This window comes from Talpa occidentalis, unplaced genomic scaffold (assembly GCF_014898055.3).
Source record: "Talpa occidentalis isolate TD23 unplaced genomic scaffold, MPIMG_talOcc4v2.1 talOcc4.6, whole genome shotgun sequence".
Lineage (NCBI taxonomy): Eukaryota > Metazoa > Chordata > Mammalia > Eulipotyphla > Talpidae > Talpa > Talpa occidentalis.
In genome coordinates, this window is record NW_023604972.1 from 23,667,564 (window position 1) to 23,684,707 (window position 17,144).

The following is a 17,144-nucleotide window of genomic DNA, read 5'->3' on the forward strand; positions in this document are numbered from 1 at the left end:
AAAGTGCAAAAAGGCATGTAGATTGTGGACAAAAGCAACATTAAAAAATGTACATAGGCGGGCCTCCCCTCATGGCGCAGCGGTTGAGCCGCAGGGCTGTGAAGCTGCCTGCAGCCTCTGCAGCACCAGTTTGATCCCTGGCCGCTGGCGAGGGTCCCACATGCTGCCTGCTGCCTGCTGCTCCCCTCAGCAGTGTATTTCGTCAGTCTGCCTGTTCTGTTCCCTGCTCTGGCTCTGGTGAATTCTCTTACCCTCCTGCGCTTCTGAGTGTACCCAGTGCTTGTATGAATAAATCTTAAAAAAAAAAAATGTACATAGGCGTTTATAAAGATAGTCTGAAACATGCCCCAAATTCTTAAATGGTCTCCTTTTCTATACTATTTGAATTTCTTTATAATGAACATATATTAGTTTTGTAACTAGAAAAATAAATTAATTTTATAAGAAATTGAGCAATAGTAGCAATAAATAAAACCTGAGATCTCGTGATACCAAGTACTTTGAGCATTCCTTGGTCTTGATTAGAATGTCAGAAAGGCTTTGATGAAAAGATTTCAACTGGGTCTTTTTGAGTAGATGGGAATTATATTTCTCATGTCCTTTTGAAAACAGTAACTTTTGAGACCTGTTTAAAAAAATGTAATTCTAAAGAACTCATACAACTGGATAGCAAAAAATCCCAAACAATCTAATTTAAAAATGGGCAGAACATCTGAGTAGATATTTGAAGGAGACACATGGCTGGCCTACAGGTACATGAAAAAATACTGGGCATCATTCATTAGGGAAATTAAAATCAAAATCACAGTGAACCTGTTAGAATGGCTAGATCTTTCCTGTGTTCTTTATTAGATATAGTTTACAATAAGTACATAACATAAGTTATTCCTAAATTTGTTTTTTTCCCCTTTCCACTTAATGGTGACTAGGAGCTTTTGCTGTGTTAGTGCAGAAAGTTTTATCTCAATTGCACTCTTTTAAACGGTTATAAAAGTTGTTAATGGTTTGGTTATCTCATTATTTGTCTTGCATTTCCTCATTGTTGGATTTTTATATTGGCTTTTTTCTTCTCTGTAAGCAATAGTGTTTTGTACCCCTTTGGGTTTATATTTGTTTCTATAAGGTAAATCCGCAAATAAGAATTATTAGGTTGTAGTATATGCATATGCTTATGGTTTCTTTGTCATTGTCAGATTATATTCTCCAGACTGGTTTCACTACATTATACTCCCCATCTTGCTAATGATTTATTTAACTTTTTGTTCTCTTTAGGGTTTATTAGCAGTGGGCATCAGCAAGTCTGTTCAAACACCAGATCCTACTCATCCGTAAGGACATTGCCTTTATTTTGTTTTAGCCACTAATCATTGATAGAAAAGCAACTGAATTATAGAAATCTGCAGTTCATATATATATATATATATATATATATATATATATATATATATATACACACACACACACACACACACACCCCTGCAGTTTTGTGTTAAAGAGTTGCTCATTTCTTCTGCTGTAATACCAAAAATGCAGAACTCACTGCTATGTCAAGATATAACTTCAAAATAGAGTTTAAATTATGTTTTGCAATGAAGAGTAGAGACCTTGTCCTCTTCATATTTGACAATTATAACAAAGCACATATGTTTATCTTAGAGTTCAATTTTGTCATAGGAAACATACTCTGCATCTAGACTAATGTACCACTCAATCTAAAATTTTGGGAATAAAGTCTGTTAAATCCATACTTAACTTATTTTAATCCTCTTGCTGTGATTTGGAATAGTATTGTTAGTGTTTCAAAATTATGCCTTTTAGAGTGTATTATTTTGGATCATATCAGTTAATACAGAGGTTTTTTTTCTGTTGCTTCTACTTAACATAACCAGCTAAAACACATGCATAATTGTTAAAATAAGTTTTAATAGTAGAATTTGATCAATCTCAAGGCAAAAAAATTTTTTCTTATTATAAAGGAGTCTACCTATATAATTTATATAAATTTTTTTGTTAAAAGCAAGAAACTACTGTTTTCTTATTAATAATATATTTTGAATAGTCGAATGATCAGTAACTAGTACATAGAACAATTAGCCTTCTAGTTTGATAATTACAAATCATTGCAATGTTTTATTTTCTCAGGAAAACTTATTTTCCTGACCAGTTTTATACAGTAGAAGTTTAAAAACAGGTTAAAAATTTTTTTAATTTTAGCTTGTGACAATTTATTCTCAAAGTACCTTCAATAATCTATTTTAGTGCTGTCCAGTAGAATTTTCTATAATTATAAAAATATTTTGTATCTGTCCATTATGTTATTAGCTACTGGTACAAAGTTATATTTATAAATTGAGAAGTCCCTATTGCAAGATTATATGTTTGCAAAAAGAATTTAAAAATCAGTCTTAATTAAGAATTCCTGTTTAAATTTTCATCTGCTGGGAGGGTGCTATAGAGTTTGTGTTTGAAAGTAAATTTTCTAGGAAATATTTTTATTTATGAGTGATTCTTTGCTTCTTATAGTGTATTATATTTTTGATTTCCATAATACTCAGTATTTTATTGGTATAGATAATAATACAAAATAATGCACATATTGAGCAAAGATACTTGGAAAATGATTGAAATGTAAAAAGCATTTGTCATAAAAACATCCAGAAAACTTAAAGTCCTAATTAAACAATAGCAGTCAGTTACTGTGACTGAACTGTTCAGGACCAGTAATAAATATCCAGCATGAAACTATAGGTAATACAAATCATTGGTTGTACAAGAAGATCAAAATATTCAATTAGAAAATACAGTATAAGAAAAATGTTAATCCTGTTCCTTGAACATTTGAATGTATTTTTAAAAAGATTAATTTACCAGCATTTTGCTACGTAATAGTAAAGTAGCTCTACTAAATCAAAATGGAAAAAGGATTTATGGAAAAGAGATTAGAAAATACCTGAATTAAATTATATGCACTCCATTTTTATATATTTTCAAAGATCTTGTAAGTTTTCCACTTATTGAAATTTTGATTACATTTCAATTGGCACTTAAATTTTACTTAAATATAAATCATGCTATCTTGATAATTTTAGAAATTTTAAAATTTTCTTTTCATTGACCAAACATATCTTGAAAAGAAATCATTTGTATTTAAGCAATCTTTTTTATTTTTCAGGTATGGATTTTCAAATATGCGTTACATTGCTTCACTAATTAGCGGAGTTGGTATTTTCATGATGGGTGCAGGATTATCTTGGTACCATGGAATCATGGGATTGCTTAATCCTCAGCCGATAGAATCTCTTCTATGGGTAATCTTTTTTTCTTCTCTCAGTTATGAAATAATATGAATCATGATTAAGTACAATAGACTGCCTTTGTCATATTGATGTGAAGGAATGGGACTAACAGAGAAGGCGGGGAGCAGAACAGGCAGACGGACCAAAGACACTGCTGAGGGGAGCAGTGAGCGAGGCAGGAGAGGTCTGTCACACCATGTGGAATTCTCCCTGGCCGGCCGGGAATCGAACTGGCACTGTGGAGGCTGCGGACAGCTCAATATCGTGGTGCTCAACCCGCTGCGCCACCAGGGAGGCTCTCTGCTGAGATTATCTTTCATTTAGCAAGGTAATCTTTTCAGAAGACCCCTAGTCAAAATCCCATGTTTGAGCCCTAAGTGTTAAACATCTTTTTTTTTTTTTTAAGATTTATTTATACAAGAACCGGGGTACAGGTCAGATGCGTGGGAGGATGAGAGGATTCACCAGAGACAGAGTGGGGAACAGAACAGGCAGACTGACGAAATACACTGCTGAGGGGAGCAGTGGGCGAGACAGAAGAGGTCTGCTTCACCATGTGGGATTCTCGCTGGCTGGCCGGGATTGAACCCACACTGCAGAGGCTGTGGACAGCTTCACAGTGTGGTGCTCAACTGCCTGCACCACCAGGGAGGCCCAAAACAAGCATCTTTGACACTTGGTGCAATTGCAGATTTTTTCCAAAACACTATCACATAATAGACTTGCCTATACATTTTTCAGGTGTGTATTAGAAATAGTTCACTGTGATCTCTAAACTCTGGGTACATGCATCCAGCTTTCTAAACCTCAATCGCTTAACAGGTTTCTTCAAAAAACTTTTACTTTTGACCTCCTTATCTTCAGCATTTAAGTGGGCTAGTGGGTGTGTAGGCAAGGCATTGTAAAACAAAGATTGGACCACCTCTGTGTAAAAATCTGAAGAGGTGGTATAGCACCTCATTTTGGAATGTGGGGGTACTTGGAACCTATTTTGTTCACAACCAGAATGTCTCATTTTAATATTTTTTAATACCTTCACATTTATATAATAACAAGGCTATTAAGCTAGTCTTTTCCTGCAGTTTTTATTGACTAGTTTTCTCACTTAATAGATTTTATAATATTAAAAGTAAACAAGCATATTTTTTCCATTTTGAAAAGATGGAATACTTCAATAACAACATTTCATTCAATATCATTTTGTTAAGCTGTTGAGAGCAAAAAAATTGATTTCCATTTGGGTCCACTGTCTGTGGAGTTTGCATGAATCCCCCATGTTTACCTGGATTTTCTCCTGGTACTCTTAATTTCTTCCCACATGTCAAAGATGTGCATGCATGTGAGGTTAATTGGTGTGTCTCAGTCTGCCTTTGATAGAAACATGTGCTATTGAGACTAGCTTCTTATCTTGTACCTTGAGCTGCTGGGGTAGGTGCCATCCACCCACAACCTTGAAATGAAATAACCAGGTTGGAAAATGAATGAGTGAGTGAGTACAAATTATTGTATTAGAAGTGCTTTGTATCTTTTTATAGAAGTTTGATGGTGTTTTTGTGACAGACATATGCTGTAGAAACATAACTCTTATTTATTAATCAGTTAGCTTAGAGTAAAATTGGCTTCTTTATATGTCATTTTGCTTAAAGTTGCAGTATCAAGGACTGAGGATTTGCTTTACTTCATTCTCCTAACAGTCATCTAATTTTGTACATTATTACTTTATAGAGGCAAAAGGGTTGAAGACACTAGAGCTAAGGATTGATGAATTTTCAATTATGTATAACTTTTAAAGCTTCTTGATGCTTTTATATTTTTTAGTAATAACTAAAGTTTCCATCAGACTGTGACTTCCTTGGTAAATAATATACTCAATATGCTATAGACCAATTTGTGTTTATTAGGTATTATTTTGGAATCTTGGCTGATATATACTGTCTCCCTTTACTAGGTGATAAATGTGTCTTAAGTTATTTCTAGAAAGAAAGGGATTAAAAAGAATTGCTGGGAATTTAACTGTTTTTCAGATTGGCCATAAGATGCAGTGAAAAAAGTTTAGAATTGAGACTGGAAAGCCTGGATTTTAGTTTTTAATCTGTGCACTCAAGCACGTCATACAGCATTGGGAAATCAGTTTCCTTAACAGAATATGAGTGTTGAACTAGGTTCAAAATTTCTAAGCCTCCATTCCAGAGAAGCCTAACAGAAGGATAATGTTGAAGATTCTATAGGCATTTGGTTTGAATTTCATTTAAAATTTATAAAGAATTTGTGTGCTTCTCTTGCTGTTTAGCTTGATTTAAAACTTCTATTGATATCTTTAATTGGAGAGTGTCTTGGACTGTAAGGAAAGTGGTGTTATCAAAACCAAAATTGTTAACTTTTCATAACAACTTATCTCTTTGAATCAGGATTCAGAAAAGATTTTCTTGGTAATGGGCAGCCAAACAAATCCAGAAATTACTTTGATATGGATGTAGATCTTACTGCTTTTGTTATCCACACCCCAGATTTGAAATTTTAGTACTATTTAACTCTTTTATCTTTTGTATTGTGAATTTAGCTTAGGTTATGACATAACACTCTGTATGTTACTTATACTTACTGTTTTTAAAAAGATGGCTTTCAAATTTTTAGGTTGTCTCCTCTTTTGAGATGTCATATCTCATTGTATCTGTTGAGCTATTTTTCATCAAGATTCTTATCTGGATTGGATGGAAATTTATGTGTTTGTTTTAAACATTACAAACTTTATGCAGGAACAATTCTGATTCTGCAGTGAAATATTAATTTATGCTTCATTTTTATATTTTCTAGGCATATTGCATTTTAGCAGGATCATTGGTGTCTGAAGGAGGTATGTACTGTCATAATATTTATTCTTAATTTATGAACATTTTGTGTTTGCTTCAGCATCACATATACTTAATTTAGTAATATTTAGCATTTCACTAATATGTTATTAAATATATATTTATTAAACTAATATGTATTGATTAAAGAAAACTGTAAGAAGAGAAATCTAAGCTTTTTCTGTCTTTAAATAGTAAATTCTTTGTTTTTGTAGTGGATGAGGGGAGGGAAAAGCCATTTTTTTATTTTTTGTTTTCATCATATATCTTTACTCAGAACATTTGAAATGTTTTTGAAATGAGTTTAAAAACTAACTATATAATGAGTTTTTAAGAATCAGATTTTGTAATGTTAATCAGAGAAGGCTTTTTCAATATGAATATTTCAAAGCTTTTGAAAGTTTTAATTATAGCAGTAGAGAAGTTTCACTATCAGGTATGAACCTTCTTGATTTTCTGCTTCACTCATAGTGTGTTTACTTCAGAAACACACTGTCGCTTTCTTTTTTATGTTTTTAAAGATTCATTTATTTATGCATACAAGAACTGGGGTATAGGCCAGTGATGCAGGGGGTGAGAGGATTCACCAGAGACAGAGTGGGGAGCAGAACAGGCTGATTGACTGAAATATACTGCTGAGGGGAGCAGTGGGCGAGACAGGAGAGGTCTGCTGTGCCATGTGGGTTATCTCCCTGACCAGGGATGGAACTCATGCTACAGTGGCTGCAGATAACTTCGTAGTGCTGAGACTTAACCCTTTGCACAACCAGGGAGGCACCCCACTGTTACTTTGTGTATTTAGTACTCCCTTCATCTTTTATAGTCTATAAAGTGGTGATAATACCACTTGTCTCAAAAGGTTGGGAGGATCAAAGTGATTGTTCTTAGTGTAGTATCTGCCATGTAGCAACTGTCTAGTAAATTAAGGATGTTGTAGTAATGATATTTAAGTTACTGTGATTTAGAAATATATTATTATATTATGATGATTAATTGGAGTGTGGGTGACTAATGTAGAATTTTCCTTATTGGTAACCTTGGCATTAAAATGTTGTGCCTATTATCTTTTGAGATACCATCTTTAAAGTTTGGAGGCATGAAGTTTCTTTCTTGCTGATATTAATGCTTTTCTTTCAGCAACACTTCTTGTTGCTTTAAATGAACTTCGTAGGAGTGCTCGAGCTAAAGGAATGTCATTTTACAAGTATGGTATGTAATTTAGAAACCAGGTGTATTATTTAATCTCCTTTATTTGCTTAAAATTACCCAGTACTTTTGCTTTGTTCCTTGTACATGTGTTCAAAATATGTCTTGTCTTCCCTCTGTGACTCTTAAATAAACATCTCTTTTATAAAGAGAAATATAATTTGAACACGACTACTTTATAATTGGATTTAACTTAGGTGAAATACCATATTTCTATATATGTTTATATAATTTGAGAGAGTAATTTGACTTTAAGTAACAAATGTTAACATTGAAGCAAAGAACTAGTTTTCATTGAACAGGGTTTTACAAATTAGGATTTTATGCATTTTTTAATCTTCATTTACACTACAGTTTTAAATGAATGCTTATTATCAAGTTACCTGATGATGTCAAAGTAAGATTTCAGAAAATTAATTTTGTCTCTTCCCCAATGATCAAGTAATAGAAAGTCGTGATCCTAGTACAAATGTTATATTATTGGAGGATACTGCAGCAGTCTTGGGAGTGACAATAGCAGCCACTTGTATGGGCCTTACCTCTATAACAGGTAAAATTTCTTAAATTATAGGCAATTTATTTCTACTACTTAAATCTCTAATATGTGAGAATTTTCTTTTATGTCTTTGAATAACATTAAACTGGTATTGTTGAATGTTAATTTCATACTAATCATTTATTTATATAAAACAATTGGTCAGTTAGAAATTTCTGTCATAAATACAGAATAAAGTTCATTTTTGTAATGCTATAAACCTTTTTTTGACTTAATAAATAATGTGACCACTTTCAGCTTTTAAAGAATTAAAAAATTATTCCTTACCTATGAAAGTATTGATAATATTTATTTTAGTGACTTCACAGTTTATTAAAATAGTTTATTAAAATAATATATGAGAACTTTAACAAATCTTAAAGTTCTAAATAAATGTATATTGTAGCTGTTGTTCCTTTTCCACAATCAGTGCCAATAATAACTGCTGTTACTTTCCTATTTTCTTGACTTTAAAGTTGGTTCTATCCTCAGTTTTGGTAACTAGTTAAGTGCTTTGAACTCCAGTACAATACAGGTGAATGAGAATAAAGGAAATCATTGTATTTTTTTTTCTAAAACAGAAGAAAGCTTTAATATGTAAAGATTCATTTCTAAAGTTGGAATTCTCTTAGAATGGAATATCTTCCATTCTTACCCATTTGTCCTTGCATATTTAAAATAATGGTGATGAGCCTCCACCATTCTGCAGTGTTTCTTAAAATAGTCCAAATCATGAATAGATCTTTCTCTTTTTGAATGTACATTTTAAGACTTTGATGTTCACTGTGACACAAAATATTTCTAAAAGTTTTGGGTTTTTTTTCTGGTTAACCTTACAGTTTGAGAGATTTTTTGGACAAAAATTAGTACTTAGCAAAATTTTAGGCTTAAGAAAAGTATGACTTAGGGATCTCCCTGGTGGTAAACACAGCACTATGAAGCAATCTGCAGTCTCTGCAGCACGAGTTCGATCCCCGGCCAGCCAGGGAGCAACCCACATGGCATAGCAGGCCTCTCCTCTCTCATCCGCTGCTCCCTTCAGCAGTGTATTTCAGTCAGTCTGCCTGTTCTGTACACCACTGTGTCTCTGGTGAATCCTCTTACCCCCTGCACCTCTGGCCTGTACCCCAGCTCTTGATGCATAAATAAAAATAAATCTTTAAAAAAAAAAGAAAGTATGACTTTGATGACTAAGTCAGCTTTTAATAGGTTATTTTCTTTTACATAATAATACAAACCAAATTAAACTTATTAAGTTTAAATTTGGGTGTTTTATATGAGTTGAATTTTTTTTAAGATTTTATTTTTGCGTAGAAGAACTGGGGTATAGGCCAGAGGTGTGGGGGATGAATGAATTCACCAGAGACAGAGTGGGGAGCAGAACAGATCTACTGAAATACACTGCTGAGGTGAGCAGCAGGTGAAACAGGAGAGTTCTGCTGCACTATGTGGGTTAGCTGGGGAGCAAACCCAGGCCACTGCAAAGGGCCTTCATTGTGACAGTGCTGAGACTTAACCCCTAGGCCACCAGGGAGATCCCCTGAATTAAATTTTTTTTTTTTAAAGGTTTATTTATTTATACACGCACTGGGTACAGTCAGAAGCACGGGAGGGTGAGAGAATTCACCAGAGCCAGAGCGGGGAACAGAACAGGCAGAGTGACGAAATACACTGCTGAGAGGAGCAGTGGGCATTGCACGAGAGGTCTGCACACCATGTGGGACCCTTGCCGGTGGCCGGGGATCAAACCGGCGCTGCAGAGGCTGCGGGCAGCTTCGCAGCCCAGCGCTCAACCGCTCCGCCACCAGGGGAGGCCCTGAATTAAATTTTTTAAAGTTAAATAACATGCCAAGATATGAAGTATTTTTCAGCCAGTATTCATGTGATTTCTGTAATAGCGCCTATACACATATTTTTTTAAAAAATTAAATTTTGGTTTCTAAAGAGCAATATTTGATTTTTTTGACCTCTATAATTAAAAACCTATTAGTGGATTATATTTTACAAGTGGGTCATTCTTAATCGTTCAGCATAGATAATTTCAGTTTACTTTTTAGTGTTATATTTTGATTATTAAAACTAGTGCAACAGGTTATTTTTTAGTAAAATATTTTATCAAGCATTGAAAGAGATTCAATATTGACATTTCATCCTTGAAATAAAGACTTCTAAACTGAAAATGTAAAATTATTATATTTAAAATATAGTTAATAATGTTTGTTATGAATATTAAATTATACATCCATGTATGGTAAATCAGTTCTTCTCATTGTTTCTAGGAGAGAATTAACCCCTAACAAATTGAGGAAACTTTTAGAATCAGAATCACCTGGATGGGGCCTCCCCAGTGGCGCAGTGGGTTGAGTGCAGTGCTGTGAAGCTGTCGAAGCCTCTGCAGCACAGGCTCGATTCCCAGCTGGTCAGGGAGATTCCCACATGGCATGGCAGACCTCTCCTGTCTCGCCCACTGCTCCCCTCAGCAGTGTTTACGTTCTCTCTGCCTGTTCTGCTCCCCACTCTGTCTCTGGTGAATCCTCTCACTCTCCTGTGCCTCTGGCCTGTACCCCAACTATTGTATAAATAAATAAAAAAATAAATAAATCTTAAAAAAAAAAAAAAAGAATCACTTGGAGGACTTAGGAGGCCACAGAATGCTGGACACTGCTTCCAGTTTCTGGTTTAGAAAGTCTCAGGTGAGATCTGAGATTTGTATTTTCACCAAGTTATCAAATGTGATAATGGTTCTACTGTTCAAAAGACTACACTTTTTTTTTTTCAATTATTTATTTTTATTTGTGCATACAAAAACTGGGATATGAGTAGAGGTTCAGGGAGTCGGGTGGGGTGAGAGGATTCACCAGAGACAGAGTGGGGATATTTATTGAAATAACACTGCTGAGGGGAGCAGTGGGCGAGACAGGAGAGGTCTGCTGCGCCATGTGGGTTAGCTCCCTAGCTGGGGATTGAACTCAAGCTGCAGTGACTGGTGATAGCTTGATAGAGCTGAGACTTTAACCCCTGCACCACCAGGGAGACCCCAGGAGACTATGCTTTGAGAATCACTGCTTTATACCCATAGCATGCAGTGAATTACTTGTATCTAGAATAGCACTAACTTTACATGGCTTCATTTTTTCTCAGAACCTTGCTAAGAATCAGACCCCTCAGAAATGGTTTTTTCAGCTTTTGATCTCAATTGTTTTGTCAATTTGGGATGGGAAAAGTGCTACTTAAATGTAAAAGAAATGTGTGCACACAAACACACACACACAATGTGACTAATCTGAAAATACTCAGAATCTTGACCCATGTAATGAACTAGATCTTAAAATATTAGACCACTAATACTTCTTGTGTAATATGAAGCGAGAACACTTTTAGTAGTATAGTAAAAATATTAGAAGTTACTAAAGGAGTTAGAAATTATTTTAAGTTCCTTGATTTGCCAATTCTGGTTCTTTGCTTACTAAAATTCACTAAAATAACAGAAAATGTTAATTTACTAACATCTTATGTGCTTTATTTAGGCAATCCACTGTATGACAGTCTAGGTTCTTTGGGTGTAGGCACCTTACTAGGTGTGGTCTCAGCATTCCTCATCTACACTAACACAGAAGCACTATTAGGGCGATCCATCCAGCCAGAACAAGTACAGCGGCTTACTGAACTTCTGGAGAACGACCCCTCAGTAAGGTCAGTTTATAATGGTGATGCTGTTAGGATTGCAAAACATATTAAGAAATACAATTAGTATATCTTATAGTTGTATTTCCTAGTATGCTTGTTTGTAAATATTTTCAAAGGAGGCTTTGGATTCCTAACCTTCGGAACTTTTTAATCTCTTTTCAAGATTGCAACTTCACAAGAAAGTAAATGAATGAATTGGGAATCTCCCTAAGTTTCCTTTTAAATTTTGCAAATCTTTAAATTTTAGAATAAAGTACAGTTAGATGGTGTAATGGGGACAGATGTTTGCAAAGTAGTTGCCTCTTTTGTCTGGAATCCCATATGTGGAAGTTTCTTATTTATATTTGCCTTATATTTGTATTATAATTGCAAATTGAATGTATTAAATTTAAGATTTTTATTCTTGGGGAAATGCTTACCATATTAAATATAATTTATATTCCTTTTGAAATGTTTTCCTTATAATTTATATTATTTAAATAAGAATAAAAATCTAAAGATTTAAGAGATAATAAGAAGAGACAGAGTTTTAATAGTTTTTTAGAGTGAAATTCTGCAACAGTCTGAATTGGAAGGGACAAAACTTTAAGATCCCAATTTTCCATTAGCCACATAATATATATTAAATTTTAAATTTTGTGGTAACATACATTTGAAGAGGTGGGATCCTGTTTTTCTGAAATATACACAATGTTATAAACCAATATTACCTATAAAAAAGGATAAAATAATGTATTTCTTCTTTATTTTAGAGTAAATATTTAAGCTAAATCTTTTAAGAATGACTTTTATGTCTGAATCAGTAGACTAGATTTATATTCTAAGCCATACATGTTTAATCTTGAAAAGTAGTTACATAGCTGGATCAAGATTAACGACTGAGCATTGTTAGAATCAGTATTAGGCTTAGTAATTTACTGTGAGATAATCCATATTAAATATCCTTTCTTTGTGATATCTTTGGTTTAGGTATCAAGATAATGACTGACCTTACAGAATGAATTGGTGCCTATGTTTATAATTTTGCATATATCTCTTAGACTTAAACTCTTTAAAAAGCGCTGCAAAGGGAAGACTCACTGGCAAATTTTCTGGAAGAGTGAAGATCTGTAGATTAAATTGCTGGGGAGAAAACATGTTAGTAACCCAGAAAATTCACACAGTTTTTTAAACAGAGCATTAGTTATTTACTGCTCTGTGACAAATTACTCCAAAACTTAATGACTGAAAACATGTATTATCTCATAGTTACATGGATCAGAAATCTAGCCATGGTTTGCCTGGGATCACTGTTTCTGGTTTTTTCACAGACTGTAATCAAGGTGTAATCAAAGCATATTGCTATTTCTTGGGGAAGACTCTGCTTCAAAGTTTATGCAGTTATTGACAGAATATGGCTTCTGGTCACATGGGCCTCTTCAGCATAGTATCCTGCTTAATTGAGGCGTGAAAGCTGAAAAGGCAGTAGATTGAGTATGACCAAGACAAAGTCTCATATCTAGTTTGGAAATGACATCTCATCATTTTGCCATATTCTGTTGGCTAGGAGTAAGTCACTAGGTCTAACACACATTCCAAGAGAGAGGATTACATAGTTGCATTGAACACAGGAGACAGGGTCATTAGAAGCCATGATAGGAGCTGCATATCATAATTTGTATCTGCAAACCAGTATGGAAATAATAAGGGAAATTTTACAAAATATTTTCATTTGCCACTATTTAAATTTGAGTCAAAAATGAAAATTTTAAATATTTTGAAAGGACTCAAGTAGATAAAATTTTTATATTTTATTGTCTTTACATGAATAAATTATATAGTCTCTTGCCAATCCCAACAGGTTTTATTTTGTTTCAAATTGGGCATCTATAACTTTATAAATATTAAATAATTAGTTCTTCATTTTACCCTAGATATTTCATAAATATACATCTTTGGGTAATGAATTTTAGACTCTATTTAAATAGAGGATCACTCTTAAGGAGTATTTGGAGTTTCTTTTAGATTTGTTTCCCCGGTAGTTCTCTATGTCCCCAGAATTCACAGTGTTTATTTTTGTATATGTTCTGTAAAGAAAAAAATGTTATAGTAATTGCCATGGAAAGAAAAGAATTTCTTTTTTTTTTCTTTCTTTCTTTTTTTTTTTTTAAAGATAATGTTTTTTGTAAAGATTTATTTAATTTATTTATTTATACAAGCACTGGGTACAATCAGAAGCGCGGGAGAGTGAGAGAATTCACCAGAGCCAGAGCGGGGAGCAGAACAGGCAAAAGGACTGAAGTACACTGCTGAGGGGAGCAGCGGGCGGCAGGAGAGGTCTGCGCGCCATGTGGGACCCTTCTCCGGTGGCCGGGGAGCAGCCGGGGATCGAACCGGCGCTGCAGAGGCTGCGGGCAGCTTCTCAACCCAGCGCTCAACTGCTGCGCCACTGGGGAGGCCCAAGAAAAGAATTTCTTAACAGTTGTCTAGGGAAGCTGGATTCCTGAGATAAGCAGGAAGGATGAAAAGTTGTTATACTTGAGCATTTGCTTCTTTGAGCCAAAGTGGTATATTGGAACAATCATTGGGTTTGGGTATCTGAAGATCTCAGGATAAGTCCAAGCTCTACTATCAACTAACTGAATTTCCTTGGGCAAGTCTCATGTCCCTATGAGGCCATTTTATCATCTATCTGTAAAGGTGCAATCTTACCTACTTGATGAAAGGCATTCATTAAATGCCCGTTATGTAGTCGGTACTGTATTAAGCATTTTATAAATGTTGGCTCATTATTCCCCATATCAGTCCCTTTAGGTAATTGTTACTTTCTTTTTGTTTCCTTTTTTCTTTTGTTTTTTAAATATATTTTTTACATCCTTGTTCATTTTTATTTTTTAAATTTTTTTTTTACCTTTTTTTAAAAAGATTTATTTTATTTATACTGTGTAGTCAGAAGTGCGGGAGGGTGAGAGGGTTCACCAGAGCCAGAGCAGGGAACAGAACAGACAGACCGACGAAATACACTGCCGAGGGGAGCAGCGGGCAGCAGGAGAGGTCTGCGACCATGTGGGACCCTCACCTGCGGCCTGGGTTCGAGCAGACGCTGCAGAGGGTGCGGGCAGCTTCACAGCCCAGCGCTCAACCGCTGCGCCACCAGGGGAGGCCCCCTTGTTCATTGTTCTCAATGTTTGCTTCCTGCCCCTGTCCCTCAGGTATAGCCCCCATAGAATTTTCTTCAGTGCACCCATGCAACATCACCACAGTCCCCTGTGCTTCTGTCTTCCTCCCTCTGTTCCCTCTCCCTCCTCCTCCCCTGCAGGATGTCCCTGGTTTATAATTGTCTGTTTCTTTTTGTTTTGTTTTATTTTGTATTGTTATTATATTTCCCCCTGATGTCTTATTTGGCTCACCTATATTCTTCCTATAAGTGAAACCATCTTATATTTTTCTTTTTCCTTCTGACTTATTTCACTGAGCATAATTCCTGCTAGCTCCAACCATGTTACTGCGAATGGCATTAGTGTATCTTATTATCTCCTAATAGAGTGTGTCACAAAATTTTATGAAGACTTTCAAAGACTTTGAAAACAGGAAAAAAAGGAGTTGATTTTTCATAAATCACAAACTTCACAATTTATGTATATACAAATCATGAAATTATATATCTAAATATACAAGCAATCATAAAATTATATTTATTACATTTGCATCTGTGTATAGCACTATACAAAAGAGCTAGATGGACATTTGTTTGGAAAATGGTAGGTGGCATTTAATGGTGGTATTTAACTCTGAAAGCATATCTTAATCCACTTTCATCACTGTCGAAGATAAACAAAAATTCTTGACTTTGCATGCACGTGTACATAAATTTATGCATTTTTTTATTGATTGCAGGGCAATTCATGATGTTAAAGCCACAGATCTGGGATTAGGTAAAGTAAGATTTAAGGCAGAAGTAGATTTTGATGGACGAGTTGTTACAAGGTCATATTTGGAAAAACAAGATTTTGACCAAATGCTTCAAGTAAGTTTATGTGTTTATTGTTTTCTTACATAATCAAGGGTTAGAAAAATTCCTTTTTAAGTAAATAAAATGAAACTTTTTCTTTTACAGGTCTTAGAGTCATTTCAGCTTTCAACTACTTAGGGTTCCAAAATTTGACAGAGATCCTTTTATTTACTATAGAATGGGTTGGAGGAGACAGCAGAAGAGCAAACTTATTATTAAAATGCTTGTTATATGCCAGGCATTTTACATATGTTACCTAATTTATTTCTCAGCAAGCCTGTGAGGTAAAGAAATAATATTTTCATTTTTATATATAGGCAAATTGAGACAAAGAGATTAAGAACTTTCCCAAAATTGCAGAGGCATAATATGGAGTCAGATATGGTTTTAGATTTCTGTAACTCCAGAATGCAAGCTTTTTCATTAAAAATAGGTTAAAAGAATTTATAAAGTGTTGAGCTTACCACTTGCCTTTATTTGCTTATCTTAAAAAAAGAAATCATTACAAAATCACTCAAAGACCTTTTTTTTTCATTCTAGATCTTGTTCCCCTTCCACTAGAATAAACAGTTTTCCTGAATTTAACAACTACCACTTCCATTCAGTTTCTATACTTTTTGGCAGTTTTCTTAGTAAGGGAATTATGTAGCTAAATATAAAATAGGGGCCATCAGGTGTGCATATCTCAGTTTCTCTAGATACGGGGAGGTTGTTCTTAAGGTGTGTCAGTTTTATTTCTACCATCTATTTCTGCACATTCTTACTAGATTTTATTGACAGTTTTGAAATTTTTATCATTGTGATAAGTATAAATAATATCTTGTTATTTTTACATTTTTTTTATACTTTTAAACTTTTTTTTTTAATAGAGGCATGTTTTATTTATTTGTTTGTTTGTTTGTTTGTTTTTGTTTTATACAAGCACTGGGTACAGTCATAAGCGCGGGAGGGTGAGAGAATTCACCAGAGCCAGAGCGGGGAGCAGAGCAGGCAGAAGGACTGAAGTACACTGCTGAGGGAGCAGCGGGCGGCAGGAGAGGTCTGCGCGCCATGTGGGACCCTCCTCCCGTGGTCGGGGAGCAGCCGGGGATCGAACCGGCGCCGCAGAGGCCGTGGGTAGCTTCGCAACCCAGCGCTCAACTGCTGTGCCACTGGGGAGGCCCTATTTTTACATTTTTAATTTCCTGATAGTAGTAAGGTTGATAAACACTGAAATTTATTGACCATTGGAATTTCCTCTACTTCAGTTTTGGTTTTTTTAGTTAATCAAGGGTTTGATAGATTTGTAGGCATCTTATTCTAAATATACTGGATACTAATTTTAGTAAATATCTTTTTCTAGTTTGTGATTTCCATTTTACCTCATTGAACAGAAGATTTAATGTGATTATGAATTAAATGTCAAATTTGTAGTTTCTCTATCCATTTTATTATCTTGCTTGAGAAATTCTTATCCATTACCAAAAAATATTCTCTTTTCTAAAAGTTTTATGGTTTTTTTTACTGGTAGATTTTTTTTTTTTTTTCAGTTGACTGGGTTTGAGTTTTATTTATTTTTTTTCAAAAGATTTATTTATTTA

At 34.5% G+C, this 17,144-nt stretch overlaps 1 protein-coding gene across 2 annotated transcripts in view; it reads left to right on the top strand.

Annotated features, from left to right (window-relative positions):
- SLC30A9 (solute carrier family 30 member 9) overlaps window positions 1-17,144 on the top strand; it is a 77,907-nt gene that overhangs the window by 47,812 nt on the left and 12,951 nt on the right. For both annotated transcript variants that reach the window (XM_037529080.2, XM_054688512.1), the window contains exons 10-16: window positions 1,273-1,328; window positions 3,173-3,308; window positions 6,111-6,150; window positions 7,283-7,354; window positions 7,794-7,901; window positions 11,414-11,579; window positions 15,450-15,579. In XM_037529080.2, the coding sequence (XP_037384977.1) occupies window positions 1,273-1,328; window positions 3,173-3,308; window positions 6,111-6,150; window positions 7,283-7,354; window positions 7,794-7,901; window positions 11,414-11,579; window positions 15,450-15,579 (708 nt within the window). The remainder of the gene's footprint in view (window positions 1-1,272; window positions 1,329-3,172; window positions 3,309-6,110; window positions 6,151-7,282; window positions 7,355-7,793; window positions 7,902-11,413; window positions 11,580-15,449; window positions 15,580-17,144) is intronic.